The sequence below is a fragment of the Anolis sagrei genome, chromosome 2 (genome assembly GCF_037176765.1).
Source record: "Anolis sagrei isolate rAnoSag1 chromosome 2, rAnoSag1.mat, whole genome shotgun sequence".
In the NCBI taxonomy this organism is placed as follows: domain Eukaryota; kingdom Metazoa; phylum Chordata; class Lepidosauria; order Squamata; family Dactyloidae; genus Anolis; species Anolis sagrei.
Genome location: NC_090022.1, coordinates 51,204,451 through 51,224,111, shown reverse-complemented (window position 1 = coordinate 51,224,111; position 19,661 = coordinate 51,204,451). Strand labels below are relative to the sequence as shown.

The window sequence follows — 19,661 nt, the reverse complement described above, 5'->3', positions numbered from 1 at the left end:
AACTCATAGCAACACAAGGAAAATTTCATTTGGGGCAGAACATGCACTTTTTAATCCTGCTCAGTATCTAAACCCAGACCAAATTGAGCCCATTAGGAATCCTGCTATCCCTCCTTCCTGCTCCCTCAATTTCTTTGACAACCACTTGGCATTGGTTCATTTAGAGTAGTTCTAAAGAAATGCATGTTCTGCTTGATCTTTCCAGCATATTGAGAATTAAAGATGAAGGGCTCTTAGTGTGGTATTTCATATCACTAATGTCGTACCAGTGATTCTGTTTGTCAGCCTCTGCTTTCTAGCCTGGTGTGTTAAACACAAAGGGCTCATTTTAAGTTCTTTACAACCCCCTCTTTCTAGCTCGCCACTTTCGCTGGTAGATTCGTGTTCTGCGGTAGCGTTGATGAAGATGTGAGAGGGAAATAATCCCTCAGAGGCCAGCTGCTTAACAGACAGAGCCACGCTCTGCTCTAGTGGGCTGACTTTATCCGGCAGCTGTATGAGTAAAGCTTCACCAGCAGCAAGCTGGCAAGGATTCGCATGCAAGAAGGTACAATAGACAAAAAGCACTACCCTAATCACTGCAAAAATCCAGTGAACAGTAAAGATCTTGTGTCGTGTAGGTTGGGTTTTCTTTTTGAAAAAGGTCTTCACTTTTTCTTCCTCCTGCTTGAGCCCCAATCCTCAGGAGTGAGGGAGACAATGGGGGATGTAAGAGGAAGGGTTGCCTTCGAAGACTGTTTGGAAGCTGCAAATAGTCCAACGCGCTGCAGCCATGTTGTTAACTGGGGCATCGCACAGGGAGCATACAACCACCCTGTTGCAGCATCTCCATTGGCTGCCCATTAGCTACCAAGCATGATTCAAAGTGCTAGCTTTAGCCTATAAGCCTTAAATGGCTCCGGTCCAACCTACCTGTCTGAACGTATCTCCCTCTATGAACCCGTTTGTAGATTAAGATCTTCCAGGGAGGTCCTGCTCTCAGCCCCAGCAGCCTCACAGGTGTGGCTGGTGGGGATGAGGGACAAGGCCTTCTCAGAGGTGGCCCCATGGCTTTGGAACCTCCCGAGTGAAATCAGGTCAGCCCACTCTCTCCTGACTTTCAGGAGACAGCCAAAGACCTGGCTGTGGAACCAAGCGTTCGGCCCATCATAGAAATATTTAAAGTGAAAGTGAAAGTTGAAAGTGCAATGACCAAGGACTGTTTACAACAATGGCTATGTCTCTGTGTGATAGGCGATGTTATTTTATGTGATGTGTTTAATAATGTCTAATGTTTTATCTGGGGAGGGTCAATTTTAGTGTTTTATGCTGTTTTTATCAATGGCATTGAATTGTTGCCAACACTGTGAACCGCCCTGAGTCCCCTTTGGGGTTGAGAAGGGTTGTATATACATATCACAAGTAAATAAATAAATAAATTTCTTTAATTAGTTCTGCTGGTGGAAAGACTCTCTTGGCTACAACACCATGTTTTTCCTACTTGTGTATGTGGAAAGTTAGCACCCTGGAAGAAGTCCAAGTTTATGTGCAGTGTTCAGTATTATACACACATTAGATGAGCAGGCGAACCTGGCTATTCTTCAGCTGTGTGGAAGCAGCCTGAGACTGATGAAACCGGGTTTGGTATGAATATAACAATATCATTGGGAGGAGCTCATTTCAGAGTTTCCACAGAGTGTGCTCATGTTATCTCACGCCTCCTAAACGAATAGTAGATAAATGCCATTTTACTGTGTGATATTCTTTGACCTGCTTTAAAGTTACCCATCAGGATGTATTGCAATGTGCCAGTTTCCCACGTGCTGCGGAGGAAGAGCAATCACCCTTCTGTTTCAGGATACTCCAAATGAAGGACTTTTGGGTATATTAATACCACCAGCACATGCATGTGTATCCTACTCTTTTAAATCCAAGTGAGTGGCATGCATTGAAGTTTTGGACTGTGAGAGGGCCAAGTGCAACAGATGATTAATCTGCTAGGTTTTGGGAAATGATGTTTATCCAGAATGTGAGGTGGTTATTATGGTACCTACATGGGCCTTCTATAATCCCAAAAGATTTTTTTTAAAGGTGCAAAGGTTCTTTTAGAGGCAGCATCTTCAACACTCTAAAGACAGTAATGAATACTTGCAGAAGTGTGTTTTCCTTGTTACTGTCGTAAGTGTCATGTGAAAGCAACATTAATTTTATAGACAAACTATCAGAAAACACCCCAAAATGCTTAGATAACTGTCCAATGTCATTTAACTGGTCAGTGACACAGATAAAGAATCCAGGGATTTTAAGCCCAATTAAATTCAATGTGCCTTATAGTCGATTATTCGTCTAGATCCACTGAGTCTGCTACTATTATGATTATCATCTATCATTCTTTACATGTGTGATATATGTAATCACTCTCATTCTTTAAAATCTTTAAAGTGTGCTATATTGGAAATGGTTGCTGCAGATTTAGAAAGCTGAATGACATTGAGTGTAATTAATGGTTATGCCACATGGTGTTGCTCAGGGAGAAAAACATTGGATATAACATATAAATGGAATAGTGAGAAGACATGTGGCTGAAAGGTTGGAAATCTGCTCTGTGTTATGACCTTAAAGAGAACATCTGCAAAATGATGTGCTATTGGTATTTGACATTAGAGAAATTGTCAAAGAAACTTAAATGTATGTTGGGAATGTGATGAGGAAGAAGGGTTTTTTGTTCCATGGACTTGTGAAAAAGCTAAAAACTTGGGTCCAAATGCATAGTTTGACCCTCACAAATTAAAGAGCCAATTAAAATTAAAATCTTATCTTTTTTTGGGAGTGATGGATGATTGGTTAGACAGGAGCCATGGAAGAATATTTCAGTACATGACAACATCTGAATATTTCAGTACATGACAACATGCATTAGAAAAGTGATTTATAGGCAGTCCCTGAGTTACAAACATCCAACTTACAAATGACTCATAGTTAAAAACAAGGGTGAGACAACAGGAAGTGAGAGAAATCTACCCCTCAGAAGGGAAATTCATTCCTGGAGGAGCAATTGTCATGGGGAAAAGATGTCTCAACTGAAGTTTTCACACCAAGCCTTGTTTCCACAACAAGCCAATTTTTTTCAAAATCCAATTCTCACAGTGAAAGAAAGTGAGGTGAAATCTTCTGAACAGGCACATAGACAACAAAACAAATACCACAGGGTGTTAACCCTTCCCTATGCTATCAAAACTAAAACATTGGTTGGAGTTACATTTTTAAAATGTACCTGTTCTGACTTACAAATTCAATTTAAGAACAAACCTACATAACCTATCTTGTTCGTAACTTGGGGACTTCCTGTGTTACTGGCGAAGACTGATTATTAAAATAGAGAGGCTGGTTATTTAAAAAGAATGATAAATTTGCTATTTTACTTCAAGAAAAAAAAACCATTAACAATATTTTTGAAAGACTGAAATTCTCCATCTGACATTTTGGGGAATGATTGTGACTAATAGTTTTGTTAATTAGATGGTTAATGTACAGTGAGAGCAGGAATTTAAGACTTAAGATACAATTGAAAAAAGATAGTTGGAAGCCATTCCCCCCTAATTTGTTAGTTGTAGCTTTTGTCATGTATTTAGGAAGTTTAGACCAGTTATATTGGTCTAAGATGTTAGATATCAAACCAATTCATACCTTATAATTTTATTATTCATTTCACAATATTAATGTGATCATTAGAGATGTTAGAACTTATTTTTTGTGTGAAGGTGAACTACTTTAACTGTGTTTCCTCTCACTTAGCTGCTCAATAGCACTGCTGATGAATCATGATGGAGGAAGTGTCAGAGATAAAGATGGTTTTCTAACCCATCAGTGGAGCTGGTATTCCAAAAACCAGGTCCTACAGTCAGTAGACTTTCAGGTATGAAACTGAAACTATAATAATCATCATTACTATTGGTTCAGGTTTCAAGTATTTTAATTTTGAGAACAGGTGTCTTTTGGGTTAAGCTAAAGTTTGCAAATATCTCCAGAAGTGCTGTGTCTTGGATAGAGGGATAATGACTGGAGTGTCCATTTCAGGATTTCATAGAATCATAGAATCATAGAGTTGGAAGTGACCTCATGGGCCATCCAGTCCAACCCCCTGCCAAGAAGCAGGACTATTGCATTCAAATCACCCCTGACAGATGGCCATCCAGCCTCTGTTTAAAAGCTTCCAAAGAAGGAGCCTCCACCACACTCCGGGTCAGAGAGTTCCACTGCTCAACGGCTCTCACAGTCAGGAAGTTCTTCCTCATGTTCAGATGGAATCTCCTTTCTTGTAGTTTGAAGCCATTGTTTTGACTCATCTCTATTATGACATTTCATATGCTCCAGCATTTCCAGAAAGCATTAAAATGTGTAGCATGTGCATGCGTATGTTCGAATACCACCACACTAAGGTAGCTACCACCAATTGCTTTAATGGACTTGGAAGGAACTAATAAAATTGACTAGTTAGTTATCATTTATGTCTTTTCCAATAATGGTGCCACTTCATTACATGATGAATGCCACTTAACATGGAAAGATGTTACACCTTTCACAATGGGAATTTCATTTAATTACTTTTATAGTTAGGAGAGAATGACCAGATTAAATGTTGGAGGAAGACTCCAGCTGGCTTATGCTATATTGGTGGAGATGAAGGAACGCTGCATTTGACAGGAGGAGCTGTGTACTGTAGGTCAGCAGCTTTCACATTCAGTTGCTTGAAAAAAAGATAACTAAAATAACTTTTAGTTACTTTTTTTAAAAACAAGAAAGATTTCAAAAATAACACAGCAATAATAGCAGATAACTATATTTTTTATCACCTCCTTCTAGTTGTCATTACAGTTCTTTTAAAAAAAACTAAGTAAAAAATAGCACCCCAGTCTTTGGAATTGTATTTTTTTTCTTCAAACAGAAATGGCCAGGAACCTAATCTGTTAAGACTTTTCTAACGCTTTAGATCCGAGCTTTCCAAACTGTATGTCGCATTAATGTGTTGGCTGCAATGTCTGAATGTGTCAGGCAAAGTTCTGAGTCTATGTAAAATAAGTAATACAACATATATGTTTAAAATATATAAGATTTTTCTGAGATATTTTGTGTCCCTATCTCTTAGGACACAAAATATCTCTTACAAGGAGTTAGTTTAGCTTCCTGTTTGCTAGTAAAACTGAATTACTGCATCTCAAAGAAGTGTCACCAACATGAAATGTTTGGAAAGCTTTGCTCTAGGTGCTCAACACACCCCCTTATCCATGAGCATAGGGAAACAAGTTGTGAGCTTCCCCTGGAATGCAAATGGCATCTTCAAAGAAGCATTCCTCAGTATTTTAAGGCTGTTTTGTCCACTATTGACATAACAGCAAGAAAGCCAATTCAAGTTAATTGCATTCACACAATTGGCTTCACATCTATCTGGACCTCAAATACCCCATTTGCCCAAAGCCTGGCTTTGCTGTGGATGGAAAGCCACAATTTCTCCAGCACAATTAATTATGTGAAGCCAAACTGATGTATATCCTTTATTTATTTATGTGAAGCTTAACTGTGATACCCTTTATCTGTTTCAAATCTCAGTGTCATGGCATGATTTTAGCTTATAAGAATACAGTCTAGGAACCATCCCATAAGACCTGAATTTTCCTTTTTTTCCCTTTTCATTCTTAGATAAATGAGCAGCTGAAACTAAAGATTCTTGGTCTCAATTCCATTACACTCACTTTTACCCCCCTCAGTGAATGTATCAATGTGCCTTTGACGAGACCTGGATGCACTCACGTAACCAAGCAGGTAAAAAGCCATAGAATGAAACCTATTTCTGATAACAGCTACATATATCACAGGAGTATGACTGTCAGTGGAACCACCATGGTATAACCATTTGAATGTTGGACTTAGACATTGGGAGACCAGGATTTGAATCCTTGCTCAGCAATACAAATCTACTGTATGATCTTGGGTGAATCATACTACCTCAGCCTTAGAGGAAGACAAGAATATTTATTTATTTATTTATTTACAGTACTTATATTCCACTCTTCTCACCCCAAAAGGGACTCAAAGTGGATCATAGAACATATATACGGCAAACATTCAATGCCAATTATATAATGTCAAGAGAGATAACAGATAGAGATGTATTTAGACTTTTTGCATATGGCATGGTTTGAAGGCTGGGCTCAGTTCCAGTCACGGGGGGTGGGGGGTGGGGGTGCGGGTGGGTGGGTCCTGTTGTTCCATCCCCTTGCCAAAGAGCTTTCTTTGTCTGTAAACTTTCCTCTGAGACGCTATGCCTAAAATACTTCCTCACTTAATGTGGTTCCTACTTGTCTACTCACATTGCTGTTTTCGATCTGATAGGTGGATGGGGGAGCTGGGCTGAAAGTCAGGAGCTCACCCTGATCTGGCTTCGAACTGTCAACCTTTTGGTTTATTGCAGCTGCAGCTGGTGATTAACCTGAGGTGTTAAATCAGGGTTTTTCTCTCTGCCAAGAAAAACCCATGATACAGTGGTTCTCAACCTGTGGGTTCCCAGGTACTTTGGCCTACAACTCCCAGAAATCTCAGCCAGTTTACCAGCTGTTAGAATTTATGAGAGTTGAAAGCCAAAACATCTGGGGCCCTCAGGTTGAGAACCACCGCCATGATAGGTTCTGTTGCACTCCAGAACAGGATTCCCTCTGACTTTAGTCATCATACAGTTGAGTTAAAATAGCAAGCAGTTTATTGAGGGTAATAAAAGCCAAAGCAATAAAAAGTAATCCAATTGATTAGGAAGTAAAAAAGAGCAATAAATCCAAAGAGAAACAGTCCACAGAAATCCAAGAAAACGAGAGGCTTGAATTCAAAGGCAAATAACAGCCAAGGCACTTGAAACAGGAATCAAACAAAGACAAAGGTCCAGGAACTTAGCATGAAGAATCTATTGTGAATCCAACATTGCTTCATCTAAAGCTAGACTCAGTACGTGGCACTATATATCTACTTTGTTTCCCAAACAGCTAAGAACGGATTTTTCCTCAATTTTGGTTTCACTTCTCACCTGTGCTCTAATCTGACTGGGCACCTTAATTTCTGATTTGTTTGTCTTTGCTGGCTAAAAGCACTTCTCCTGTTCAAGGCTTTGTTAAAATTTGCACCTGGAGATAACTGACCAGGTGCAGAGCCTTTCCCAGGCTCAAGACCTTGAGATTCCTTTTGCAGCAATGCAGGCCTCTCTAAGCCATGAACCTTTTCTTTTTGTCATGTCAGGAGTGACTTGAGAAACTGCAAGTCGCTTCTGTTGTTAGAGAATTGGCCGTCTGCGAGGACGTTGCCCAGGGACGCCCAGATGATTTGATGTTTTTATCATCCTTGTGGGAGGCTTCTCTCATGTCCCTGCTCATCAGCCTCTCCCCGGATTCGAACCTGCGACCTGTCGGTCTTCAGTTCTGCCGACACAGGGGTTTAACCCACTGCGCCACTGGGGGCTCCATGAACTGAACTGCATTCAAGCCACACATCACTAAAACCAGGCCCAGGAAACAGACCATCATCCCCATTCCCTTCAGGAACATCTTCATAGACAGCATTCCCATTCCCATCAGTGGAATCAACTTGAATATGAACAACATTGTCATACCCATCATCCAAAGCAATCTGATCATTATACACAATCACAAGCTGAACAGGCTGACATACAACAGGTTCACTATAATTCAGAAAGGACTTGAAGGCACACAATGACCACATGGGCTGAAGTTTGTTTTTTAATGCCTAGCCATATTACTTAAAATGCAAGAAACATCTTCATCACTTGCTTGAATCAAATAAAGAGCTGGATACTTATCTAAAGAAAATTATATTTCCTCTGCAAAATCCTTAGGACAACCTATCTAAAGTAATATTTTAAGCAATTGTGTGATTTAATGTTTCTTTAAGCCAGTGTTTCTCAACCTGTGGGTCCCCAGATGTTTTGGCCTTCAACTCCCAGAAGTCCTAACAGCTGGTAAACTGGCTGGGATTTCTGGGAGTTGTAGGCCAAAACACCTGGGGACCCTCAGGTTGAGAACCACTGGTCTAGGTCCATATAATCTAGTTTCTGAATCCAGATTATCTGCTTTGAACTGAATTATATGCCAGTGTAGACTTATATAATCCAGCTCAAGTATTCTTATTGGGGAACAATGCCCTAATATTACCCTCATCCCCATATTTATATATCTGTGTCATGTCCATGGCAATTGGTCCTGAATCATTCATTTGAGCTTCAGACAATATAGCAACAACCCCTTTAATGAATGTAGGCCTTTGTACAATCAGAGTTTATGCTGATCACCAGAAAATGCAAGCTTTGCTATAAAGGCTAGTAGTCAAACTATGCCTCTCTATGCTTTTCTTAAAAAGAAAATATATGTATACCATCTTCAACCCTTTTCAAATTGCTTCCCCAGAGTTCCATTGACCTTTGAAAAGGAGCCCCAAGGAACGGCACAATAAAACCGATATTAAAGGCAACGTTCTTTCCTTAAGAGCCTATTTCCAACTCATTCACACTCTCTCTAAATATTTATACTATCAATGCACTTTTGTGGGTAGTCAGCCTTTGCATCAAAATGCTTTATTACCCCATTGGCTGTCTTCATAGGCTGGCTGAATGACATATTTCCCAGCCTCTTCATGTTAATTGGGCCATTTTTTTAAGATTAAGAATTCATTGTTGTCTCAGCTGTTATTGTCCCACAACTATTGGCAGATCCTATGTACAGAATGGCTGTCTATCTACAAACCCATCTTTTTAAAAAAGAAGAAAGAAAGAAAGAAAGAAAGAAAGAACGGAATCACCCCTGAGAACAATAAAAAATGCTTTTCCCTTGTTGAGTGAGATTGCACTCACTTTTTAAGCAAATAGAGAGGCTTTTTTTTTTGCAAAAATATAATTGACAATTTTTTGCACAAAAGGTTGATTTTGCACAAAACAACGTAGCTTTGCATGAAATAAAACTGTTTTTTCCTATTTGCTGCCATGGGTTCAGTACAAGAAAAGATCAGGACATAAATTCAAAAGGAAGGAAAACATAAATTAAATTAAATAATTTTTGCTGCTACCAAAATGGCTACTTGTCTTTGACAATTTTTTTCACACCTGTGTGCAGCGAAATCTTGAAGATGAGAATATTCTTTACATCCCTAAAATAGAACTGTATCTACATGCAGTAGGGAATTTTTATTACCTTTGTAGCAGAGAAAGAAAACAGGTGGTGGTATTAAAAAAATGAACCCGTGCTGAAAATGAAATCCTTGCAAGTACAATGTGCTAAGAACAGGTGGATAATCTACAACCCCCAATGTCTTCAGCAGGCTCTCTGACTTCAAAAAACACTTTGATGCACCTTCAAGCCACTTGAAGGTGAAGAGTGCTTTGATCCATCTCATTGGAGGAGAAGAGACAGTTCTGAAATGATGGATCTGGACATATATGAAAATGTTCAGGAAAGGAGGAGGGGAAGAAAGATAGTATGTGTAGCTGGGTGGGTAGGAAAGAGAGAGAGAGATGGAATGTGGGACCAGCATCAAAGCATAAAAATATTATCTTTTTTCAGAATCCTCCAACCCATCTGGGAACTGGAGTCCAAAAACAAGTAACATTTTCAAGTTTTGGACTGTGGGTATTTGTTTGTAGAAGATTAGGACAAGGGATATTTTGGTGTATTTCAAAACTAGGCAGAGATCTTGGCCATCACCTGATGCTACCTATGATCATTTTAACTGGAGATGTTAGGGACTGAACATGGATCTCTGTCTCCATACACTGTACCTAACTGCTGTGATTACTTAAACCTACACTAATAACCTTATTAGACCTATCTTTTGTCAATTTGTCTAACCTTGGGTTAAATTTGTCTAATCCTGGGTTATAAAGGCTAGGGCTTATCCACCTATCTTATGGTATCATATCCACAAATCATGTGGTTCTGAATTTTGACAACTTTAACTGTGATAGGCAGAAAGTCCAGAACACTTATACATCACAGTTGTACTGCAAATATTAGAAGCAATTATGTGAAGTGCAAAATTCTCAGTGAGGTTTCCTTAATCATTGAAAAACTCATTATTCTGCTATGAAATAAATAGTGGTGAATATCAGCCAAGAAATCAGAAGATGTTTACTTCTTGGGAGGAGAGCAATGACCAATCTTGATAAAATAGTGAAGAGTAGAGACATCACACTGGCAGCAAAGATCCGCATAGTTAAAGCAATGGTATTCCCCGTAGTAACCTACGGATATGAGAGCTGGACCATAAGGAAGGCTGAGCAAAGGAAATAGATGCTTTTGAACTGTGGTGGAATGGAGGAAAATTCTGAGAGTGCCTTGGACCGCAAGAAGATCAAACCAGTCCATACTACAGGAAATGAAGCCCAACTGCTCATTGGAGGGAAGGATAGTAGAGGCAAAGATGAAATACTTTGGCCACATAATGAAATGATGCTGGGGAAAATGGAAGGAAAAGGAAAGAGAGGCCAACCAAGAGCAAGATGGATGGATGGTATCCTTGAAGTGACTGGCTTGACTCTGAAGGAGCTGGGTGTGGTGACGGCCAACAGGGAGCTCTGACATGGGCTTTGTGACATGAGATCACAAAGAGTCGGAAGCAATAAATGAATAAACAACAACATCTTTCCCACACATAGTTTATTTTTACCTGCACACTTTGAGAAGAACTAGTTATACTCCATCTAGAGTGTGAGAGCAATAAATATTATTTGACATTATTGGGGCTGCTCTTAGAATGTAAGATTTCTGCAATAATATATGCTTTAAAATATGCTTTAAAAATCTTCTTAATGTGCTGTATAAATGTTCATATGTTGCCTTTAACAAAGTCTATATAGTAAACCAACAATGTGGTAAGTTTCCAAATGCAGAAACATAATTGCCTGATTCCATTTTTCCCTTTACATCTCAAAGTTGCCATTAAGAAACCCTGAAAGCGAAGACAGGGAAGGACACTGGATTCGAAGCTTAATAGAACTTAAGCGAAGGTTTGAGAAGAGAGTGAAACAATTCATAAATGGAGTTCTGATGGTCTCAGGTATCATCATTTTTGCTGGTCTTCTAGTATCCATAGTGCATATAATTTTATTTTTATTCTGAATTTCTACCCTGCAAATGAATAATTTGACAAATTTGGTATATTTTAATTCTTAAAACATGTTGGATTATGTAATCAACACTTTATTCAAACACACAAACATTGCTTTGGCTCCACATGAAGTGTACTTATCACTACAAGCTGGAGAAAGTGGGGTGGCTTTCATTCCACAAAACATGCAGATGAAGCCCTTGATTCCTGACCCTCCAGAGGTCCATTTTACAATCTGTTTTACAGGTGTCTGAGGATATGTCCAGCCAATTTTCAGTAGTTCAGAAAATTCTTGGAGTATTACTCAACAAATCACCTTCAACAAGAAACATCCTTCAGAGTTCTAGGTGGGCTCCATACCCTCCATTGTTTCATGGACAATAAGCAGGACGTATTTGGTTAAATAACATCAGGGTGTGATAAAGATGCCAAATTTTATTTATGAGGAAGAATACATACATTGGGAAAGACTGCAGAAGCTTGCTTTTGCCTGAGCCTGTTGGAAGAGAAAAAAAATCACCCATCCCGTGAGAGAAAGAAGGGATATTTTTTAACTTAATGTGTTTTATTGTAATTTTCTGCCTTTTGTAAGATACCTTGATTCCCAAGTCTTTCTTCACTGGCCTGAGATAACCCATTTTGCCATTTGGTCGTCATTTGGGATTATAGTAAATAAAATACTGTCAGATATTGTGTCTTAAGGATGAGAAAGCCATCACATTGAAACATATTCCAAAAGAAAGGGAACAAAATGGGATTTTGCAGCCTCCTATAGCTCACAATATTATTCGGTAAGAAATAACAAACTAAAAATTGCAATTGGACTTGAGCAGTTTCTATTGTCAGGGTTTTTATAATGTCTGGGTTTTTATAATGTTGTAAGTTGCTAATTTTGTGCATCTTGTGGTTTGTGATTGTGTTTTTATGTTATGTAAGTGCTTTCTGATTTTATATGCTGTATGCTGCTTTGAGTCCCATTTTGGGAGAAAAGCAGCATATAAATAAATTAATTAATAAGAATAATAATTGTGTAACTTTACAATATAATGGAGAAATCTTCCCTTGTTTATCTGGCAGGAATATGTTGCATAGATTACCCACTTGAATTTTCTACTGCTAAGCAAGTGAAGTTTATGGTGAGGGAATCGCCCATTTATGCCTGGAGTAGAAAACTCAAAGAAGAAACCCGTGGCTCTGCTGCAGAAGTCAAAGTGAAAGCAGACTCCAAGCCAGTTTTTTCACGGAGCCTTATATGTTATCAACCTGTGAAGGAGAAACAAAAACCTGGCTTGAGGTTAGTGGGGCTATCTTTTGGAGAAAACGTTAGTCAGAAGAACGGGACCAAACATGTGAATTGACAGAATTTGAATATGACAGGATTTGTGCTTCAAACACAGGAAACACAGGAGGGTCTCAAAACAAGCAAAACTCCAACTAGAAAATAGGGGGAGTACAACAGTTAAAAGGAAGAGTTAATATGATATTGAGTAATATTGTGAAAAATATACAGAACACTGAATACTGAAAGCCTGAAAGCAATTAAATATAAGCATAACCAACCAAGTGTTACAACAGAGAATCTAGGTTGAATATTTGCTATGTGAAATGCTTGTTACCAGAAATGTTTTGAATTTTCGATTTTTCCAAATATTAAAATACACGTATTTACATACATGTACATAATAAGATATCTTGGAGATGGGTCCCAGCCCTAAACATCTAGTGCATGAAAAAAAAAATGTATATAGACTGAACCATTAGAAAGCACAGGTGACACCAGTCTCCCAGGTGGACAACTGTGAATTTTGGAATTACGGATAAGGGATGTTCAACCTGTAATGTTCATTCGTTCAGTCATTTCCAACTCTTTGTGACCTCATGTACCAGCCCATGCCAGAACTCCCTGTCAGCGTCACCACCCCCACCTCCTTCAAAGTCGAGTCAGTCACTTCAAGGATAACATCCATCCATCTGGCCCTTGGTTAGACCCTCTTCCTTTTTCCTTCAATTTTTCCCCAGCATCATTGTCTTCTCTAAGCTTTCCTGTCTTCTCAGGCTAAAGTATTTCATCTTTGCCTTTAATATCTTTCCCTCCATTGAGCAGTCGGGCTTTATTTCCTGGAGTATGGACTGGTTTGATCTTCTTGCTGTCCAAGGCACTCTCAACATTTTCCAACAATACCACAGTTCAAAACCATCTATCTCCCTTCGCTCAGCCTTCCTTATGGTCAAGCTCTCACATCCATGGGTTACTACGGGGAATACTATTGCTTTAACTCTGCGGATCTTCATTGCCAGTATGATGTCTCTACTCTTTACTATTTTATCGAGATTGATCATTGATTTCCTTCTGATTTCCTGGCAGCAGTCTGCATCTGTAGTAATCTTTGCGCCTAGGAATACAAAGTCTTTCACTGCCTCCACGTTTTCTCCATCTGTTTGTCAGTTATCAATCACTCTGGTTGCCATGATCTTGCTTTTTAAAATGTTTAACTTCAACCCAGTTTTTTCACTTTCTTCTTTCCCCTTGTTTAGAAGGCTCCTCAGCTTCTCCTTGCTTTCAGCCATCAAACTCCTGGTCAGTCGCAGGGCCGAACAGGGTATAGGGTTACAGCCTGTGTTAGACGGGGTCGCACTCCCCCTGAAGACACAGGTTCGCAGTTTGGGTGTGATCCTGGACTCATCGCTGAGCCTGGATCCCCAGGTTTCGGCGGTGACCAGGGGAGCATTTGCACAGTTAAGACTCGTGCGCCAACTGCGACCGTACCTTGGGAAGTCTGACTTGGCCACGGTAATCCACGCTCTGGTTACATCCCGCCTTGATTACTGCAACGCTCTCTACGTGGGGTTGCCTTTGAAGACGGCCCGGAAGCTTCAACTAGTCCAACGGGCGGCAGCCATGGTATTAACAGGAGCAGGGCGCAGGGAGCACACAACTCCTCTGCTGTACCAGCTCCATTGGCTACCGATCAGCTACCGAGCCCAATTCAAAGTGCTGGTTTTGACCTTTAAAGCCCTAAACGGTTCTGGCCCTACATACCTATCCGAACGTATCTCAGCCTATCAGCCCACCAGGACCCTAAGATCTTCAGGAGGAGCCCTTCTCTCCATCCCGCCTGCTTCACAGGTGCGGCTCGCGGGAACGAGAGATAGGGCCTTTTCTGTGGTGGCCCCCCGGCTTTGGAATGCCCTCCCTATTGAACTAAGATCAGCCACCTCGCTAATGGCATTTCGGAAAAATCTAAAAACTTGGATGTTCGAGCAAGTTTTTAACTAATTTCCGATGTAAGGTTATTTTGACCATGGACTTGCAACCAAGGATAACGAACTGAATTACGATTTTAACTATGAGATGTTTTCGACTTGTATTGGTGGCCCGATACTAAGTATGTTCATACTATGTATGTTTTATGTCTTGTATTTTGATATCTTATTTTATATTTTTAAGTGACTATTGTATTTTAACAAGTTGTAAACCGCAATGAGTCGCCGCACAGGCTGAGATATTAGCGGTATACAAGTGTATCAAATAAATAATAAATAAAGTGGTATCATCTGCATATCTAAAGTTGTTAATGTTTCTTCCCATTTTAACCCCAGCCTTGGATTTGTTAAGCTCTGCACATCGCATGATGTGTTCTGCATACAAGTTGAATAGGTCAGGTGAGAGTATACCACCCTGTCGTATTCCTTTCCCAATCTTGAACAAGTTTGTTGTTCCATGATCTGTTATTATTGTTGCTACTTGGTCGTTATACAGATTCCTCAGGAGACAGACAAGGTGGCTTAGTACCCCCATCCCACCAAGAACTTGCCACAATTTATTATGATTCACACAGGCAAAGGCCAGTTTTTGTGACATATCCTGCCTTCCTCCATTATCCATCTCATACTGGCAATTTGGTCTCTCGTTCCTCTACCTTTTCTAAACCCAGCTTGTATATCTGGCAACTCTCACTCCATGTATTGCTGGAATCTACCTTGCAGAATCTTGTAATACAAACTCTAAAAAACCTAATAGTGATACAAAGACATGTAATACCAAATACTATGCCTCAAACATGATTGGAGCAGGTCCAGTAACACTGGCAATAACATCATGCAGAATGTCTGAGGTCGTAGATTTTGACAAGTAATGGTGGTTGTGGCAGCTGTTTTCTATAAATCCTAAATTATGTTTTAAACCAAAGAAACAAAAAAATGAGTAGCATGACAAGTTGCATAACACACACACACTGCCATGTAATGACAATAATTCACTTCTTAAATAGAACAAGTAAGTAAATTCTTAAACCTCGGATGCTGCCACTGAAAATGACATTTTTAGTAGCCTCCTGTTATATTTGGTGATGACACATAGAAAAGGGTCTCCAAATATTATTTTGGATTCTTCAGCTAGGCATTAAGTGATGGCAAAATCTTCCAAGCAACCCATATATTAGGGACTTTAAAGGTTAGTACTTTGAATTAGACATGGAAGTGAACTGAGAGCCATCACAGTAGAAATGTACTATTGTATTAAGGTCACACTATTAATCTTGCTACTTCACTTTGGATCAGTTGATGTTTCTGGACTGTTGGGAAAGGCAGTCTAACATATAATTCATTGCACTAATCCTAATGTGAGGTTTCCAGAATATAAAGAACTATGGCAAAAGCTTTTATATTTAGTTAGAAAATTGCTGTTTGATTCAATTACAGCTTGAATTCTTTTGATATGTCCCCTTTCTTTCTCTCCACAGGGCACTGCTGGTCACACCTGAGGATGCAGGCCCTGCACAGGATACCTGGGCCTCTTCTCTTACTGACTGTCCAGTTGCGCTGCGCAAAATTTTGGCTAAAGAAAGTGAAGGCATTTGCTGCAAATGTGTGGTTAAAATTCCACTGATTACAGATATGGAGTTGGAAAAGTTTATCAGTGCTCCAAGAGACCCTCATCAAGTACTTGTGATATGTATACTGTCACCCCAAAACCATTCTTACTCTCCTTTCTTTGAGTGGTCCATAGAAAACATTTATATACAAAAGCAGCATGGTCGTCCATCCCCCTGCATTCAGGTGAGCTACATTTGTAAGTGTTGCCACATTGGGGTGTTTTATATCATTCCCAGTGAACATGCATAACAATGCAGAAGTTAGCAGAGTTATGCACTTGTATTTGCATTGCATTAACAAACTATTTGGTGCACAATTATTCCTGATATTTTCTTACTCATTTTTAAGATTGTATTTCCTGATCATTTAGCTATGGGGAATGAGATGAACATGGAAACAGCAACACATGAACAAAAGCCATGGAGGAATCTGGCTTGCTTTCTTGCTGTTCTTCTAGGCCATTGGTTCCCAACCTTTGGGCCTCCAGGTGTTTTGGACTTCAGCTCCCACAGTTCCTAATAGCTGGTAAGCTGACTGGGATTTTTGGGAGTTGAAGTCCAAAACACCTGGAGGCCCAAAGGTTGGGAACTACTGTTCTAGCCCGTTTACCAGCTGTTAGGATTACTGGGAGTTGAAGGCCCAAACATCTCAGGTTGAAAATCACTCCTCTAGGCTTTAATGTAAGCATGATAACTAAGAAATAAATATCACTGAACACAACAAAACTTACGTCTATTGAAACAGTTAAAAGTATGCAAGACTTTATTTATTTCTATAATGTATTTAGGGCTGAAAAGAATGCCTACATTCTGGATTTTAGTAGAAGATACACCCAGCCGTGCATTAAATCAGTTCCCATTTACCTGTATTTTGCCTCATTAAAGATATTCGTGGGGATCATAGTAGATTTTGAATTTTGATGGCTTCCTTATGAAAGCATACGAATTGCCTTGCTGCACCAGACCCAGGCCCATTCAGCCTATCCTTAATTTCTCAAAAGGACCCACCTGCCTGGTTCTACAATTTGGCAGAGTGCAATGCCTCAGTGTGTAGCTCTCATGGCGGATAATCAGTTTTACTAACCTTCTGTGATCTTGTCTAATTCTTTAAAAAATAAATACAAAGAGACTATGCATTTCTGTGACACATATGGAGTTTGGTGGAGCACTACACCAGCAGTTGTCATGGAGGCTATGCCCATAAACTATGTCTTCTGCCATCGCCCATGATGGTATAGTTATGTCAGTGTAATGAACCAACTGGATTTGCATGTTGCCTTTCTTCCAGATGCCGTCCCCTGAGGTAACAAAATGGTCAGAACAAGCCTTTCTCCTCCTCTTCTCCTTCTCTATATCTCATTCTTCTCCTAATAATGGGTCACAAGGGGGCTAACTCATTAAAGCTATATAAATTAAACAATACAGTAATCAAAATAAAAAGATAAAAACAGGAGACATTGGATAGGAAAGGAAAATAGAGTAGTTTATCTGGTGGGAGAAATTGATGGGACAGGCTATGAGGTTTAGTTTTCCAGCTAGGGGATGAGGTAAAGGGCATTGAGAGGACATGTTTAAGCTGGGACAGTCATGGTCTGGGGATTTGTAATTTATTCATCAAAAGCAAGGTAAAACAGCCAAGTTTTCAATAATAGAGGAGCACAATTACTTTTCTTGATTTAGACATTATATTCCTTTTCATGTAGCCAATAATCCAAAATTAGCTGCTGCATCACATTGTTGGCTCATGTTCAACTTGTTGTCCACTAAGACTACCAAGATCTTTTTCACATGTACTGTTGTCGAGGCAGGTGTCACTCATCCTGTATCTTTACATTTCATTTTTTTCTGCCTAAGCGTAGCATTGTACATTTCTTATTGAAATGCATTTTGTTAGTTTCGGCCCAGCTCTCTAATGTGTTAAAATCATTTTGAATCCTCATCCTGTCTTCTGGAGTCATGAAGAAGAGAACAAGAGCAAAAAAAACTGCTGTCGATGGAGCAGGGAAGGCCAAGAAAGGAGGAAAAGACGGCTGAGGAGGAGGAGAGTAAGCTGCAGGATGAAGCAGAGCTGTTAAAGAGGGAAGGAAGAAGTAGAAGGATAAAAAGGGACAGAAACAGGAGCCTTCAGACAAGGAGCAATGGCAAAATCTAGCACTAGACAGTCCTTTCCAAGAGCAGTTCAAGGAACTTAGAAAACACGTGTTGCTGTTCCGATTACATTAACACAATTTTTCCAATTCATTCTGGTTTGTGTTGTTGTTCATTCGTTCAGTCGTCTCCGACTCTTTGTGACCTCATGGACCAGCCCATGCCAGAGCTCCCTGTCGGCCATCACCACCCCCAGCTCCTTCAAGGTCAGTCCAGTCACTTCAAGGATGCCATCCATCCATCTTGCCCTTGGTCGGCCCCTCTTCCTTTTGCCTTCCACTTTCCCCAGCATAATTGTCTTCTCTAGGCTTTGCTGTCTCCTCATGATGTGGCCAAAGTACTTCAACTTTGTCTCTAGTATCCTTCCCTCCAGTGAGCAGTCGGGCTTTATTTCCTGGAGGATGGACTGGTTGGATCTTCTCGCAGTCCAAGGCACTCTCAGAACTTTCCTCCAACACCACAGCTCAAAAGCATCTATCTTCCTTCACTCAGCCTTCCCTAAGGTCCAGCTCTCACATCCGTAGGTTACTACAGGGAATACCATGGCTTTGACTAGGCGGATCTTTGTTGCCAGTCTGATGCTTCTACTCTTTACTATTTTATCGAGACTGGACATTGCTCTCCTCCTATTCTGGTTTGGGGTTACTTATATGTCAAACTGTGTTACTATGCTTAATATTCAGTTAATATTGTTAGGCATTAAAAACTTTAAAACTGTGTATGTGTGTGTGTGTATATATATGTGTGTGTGTGTGTGTGTGTGTATGTATCTTCATTCCTAAGATGCACCTTTCCTTCATATAAATATCTCTAAAATTGAGTGCATCTTAGTATTGCGTTGTGTCTTATGTATTTTGTTGTTGGTGGTAGTGGTACTGAAATCACTGGGGCATCTTACAGTTGATAGCATATTAGAATAAAAGAAATATGGTATGTAGGCATGTGTATAACATTTCTGATGCGTGCCAATCTGCCCTTCTCTTGATCAAGATATTACTCGCTGGGTTTCTATGGCCAAGCAAGGATTCAACTCTGGTCTCCCAATATCCTACTCCAGCCCTCAAACTGCCACAACATGCAGGTTCTCAGGATTATTCTCATCCTTTCCAGAGTAAGCACGACCCTTTTCGGTTTCTGAGGTATGACCTAGAGAGCCCTCTGAACAAGAAGCCTCCTCTTCTGGTGGAGAAACATGCCGTTGTTCCTGGGATGGTAGTGGTAAGTCCCTGAAGTATATTTCTTCTTGTTGTTGTCATGGCTAATAGATAACCCTATTATCTACTATTTACAATGGGACAAATGATGGAAGTACCAAGGAGAGAGTGTACCTTGTACAGCAGGCCCTAAGTACATTACTGAATAAGTGAAACTTTGGATGAGGAAAACCACTTTTCATGAGTTACTGTACTGTTTCTATTAACTTGGGGAGGGGGGGGGGAGGTAGGCTCTTGTTGTGTAAATGAGCCTGTCTTGCCAGTTACAGCACGACTTCAACATTTAGCGATT

At 39.9% G+C, this 19,661-nt stretch overlaps 1 protein-coding gene across 1 annotated transcript in view; it reads left to right on the top strand.

Moving 5' to 3' along the window:
* C2H3orf20 (chromosome 2 C3orf20 homolog) overlaps positions 1–19,661 on the top strand; it is a 63,219-nt gene that overhangs the window by 9,154 nt on the left and 34,404 nt on the right. Inside the window, exons 6-12 of the mRNA XM_067465540.1 lie at positions 1,761–1,913; positions 3,775–3,895; positions 5,677–5,799; positions 10,959–11,082; positions 12,211–12,427; positions 15,876–16,191; positions 19,266–19,373. Coding sequence (XP_067321641.1) covers positions 1,761–1,913; positions 3,775–3,895; positions 5,677–5,799; positions 10,959–11,082; positions 12,211–12,427; positions 15,876–16,191; positions 19,266–19,373 — 1,162 coding nt within the window. The remainder of the gene's footprint in view (positions 1–1,760; positions 1,914–3,774; positions 3,896–5,676; positions 5,800–10,958; positions 11,083–12,210; positions 12,428–15,875; positions 16,192–19,265; positions 19,374–19,661) is intronic.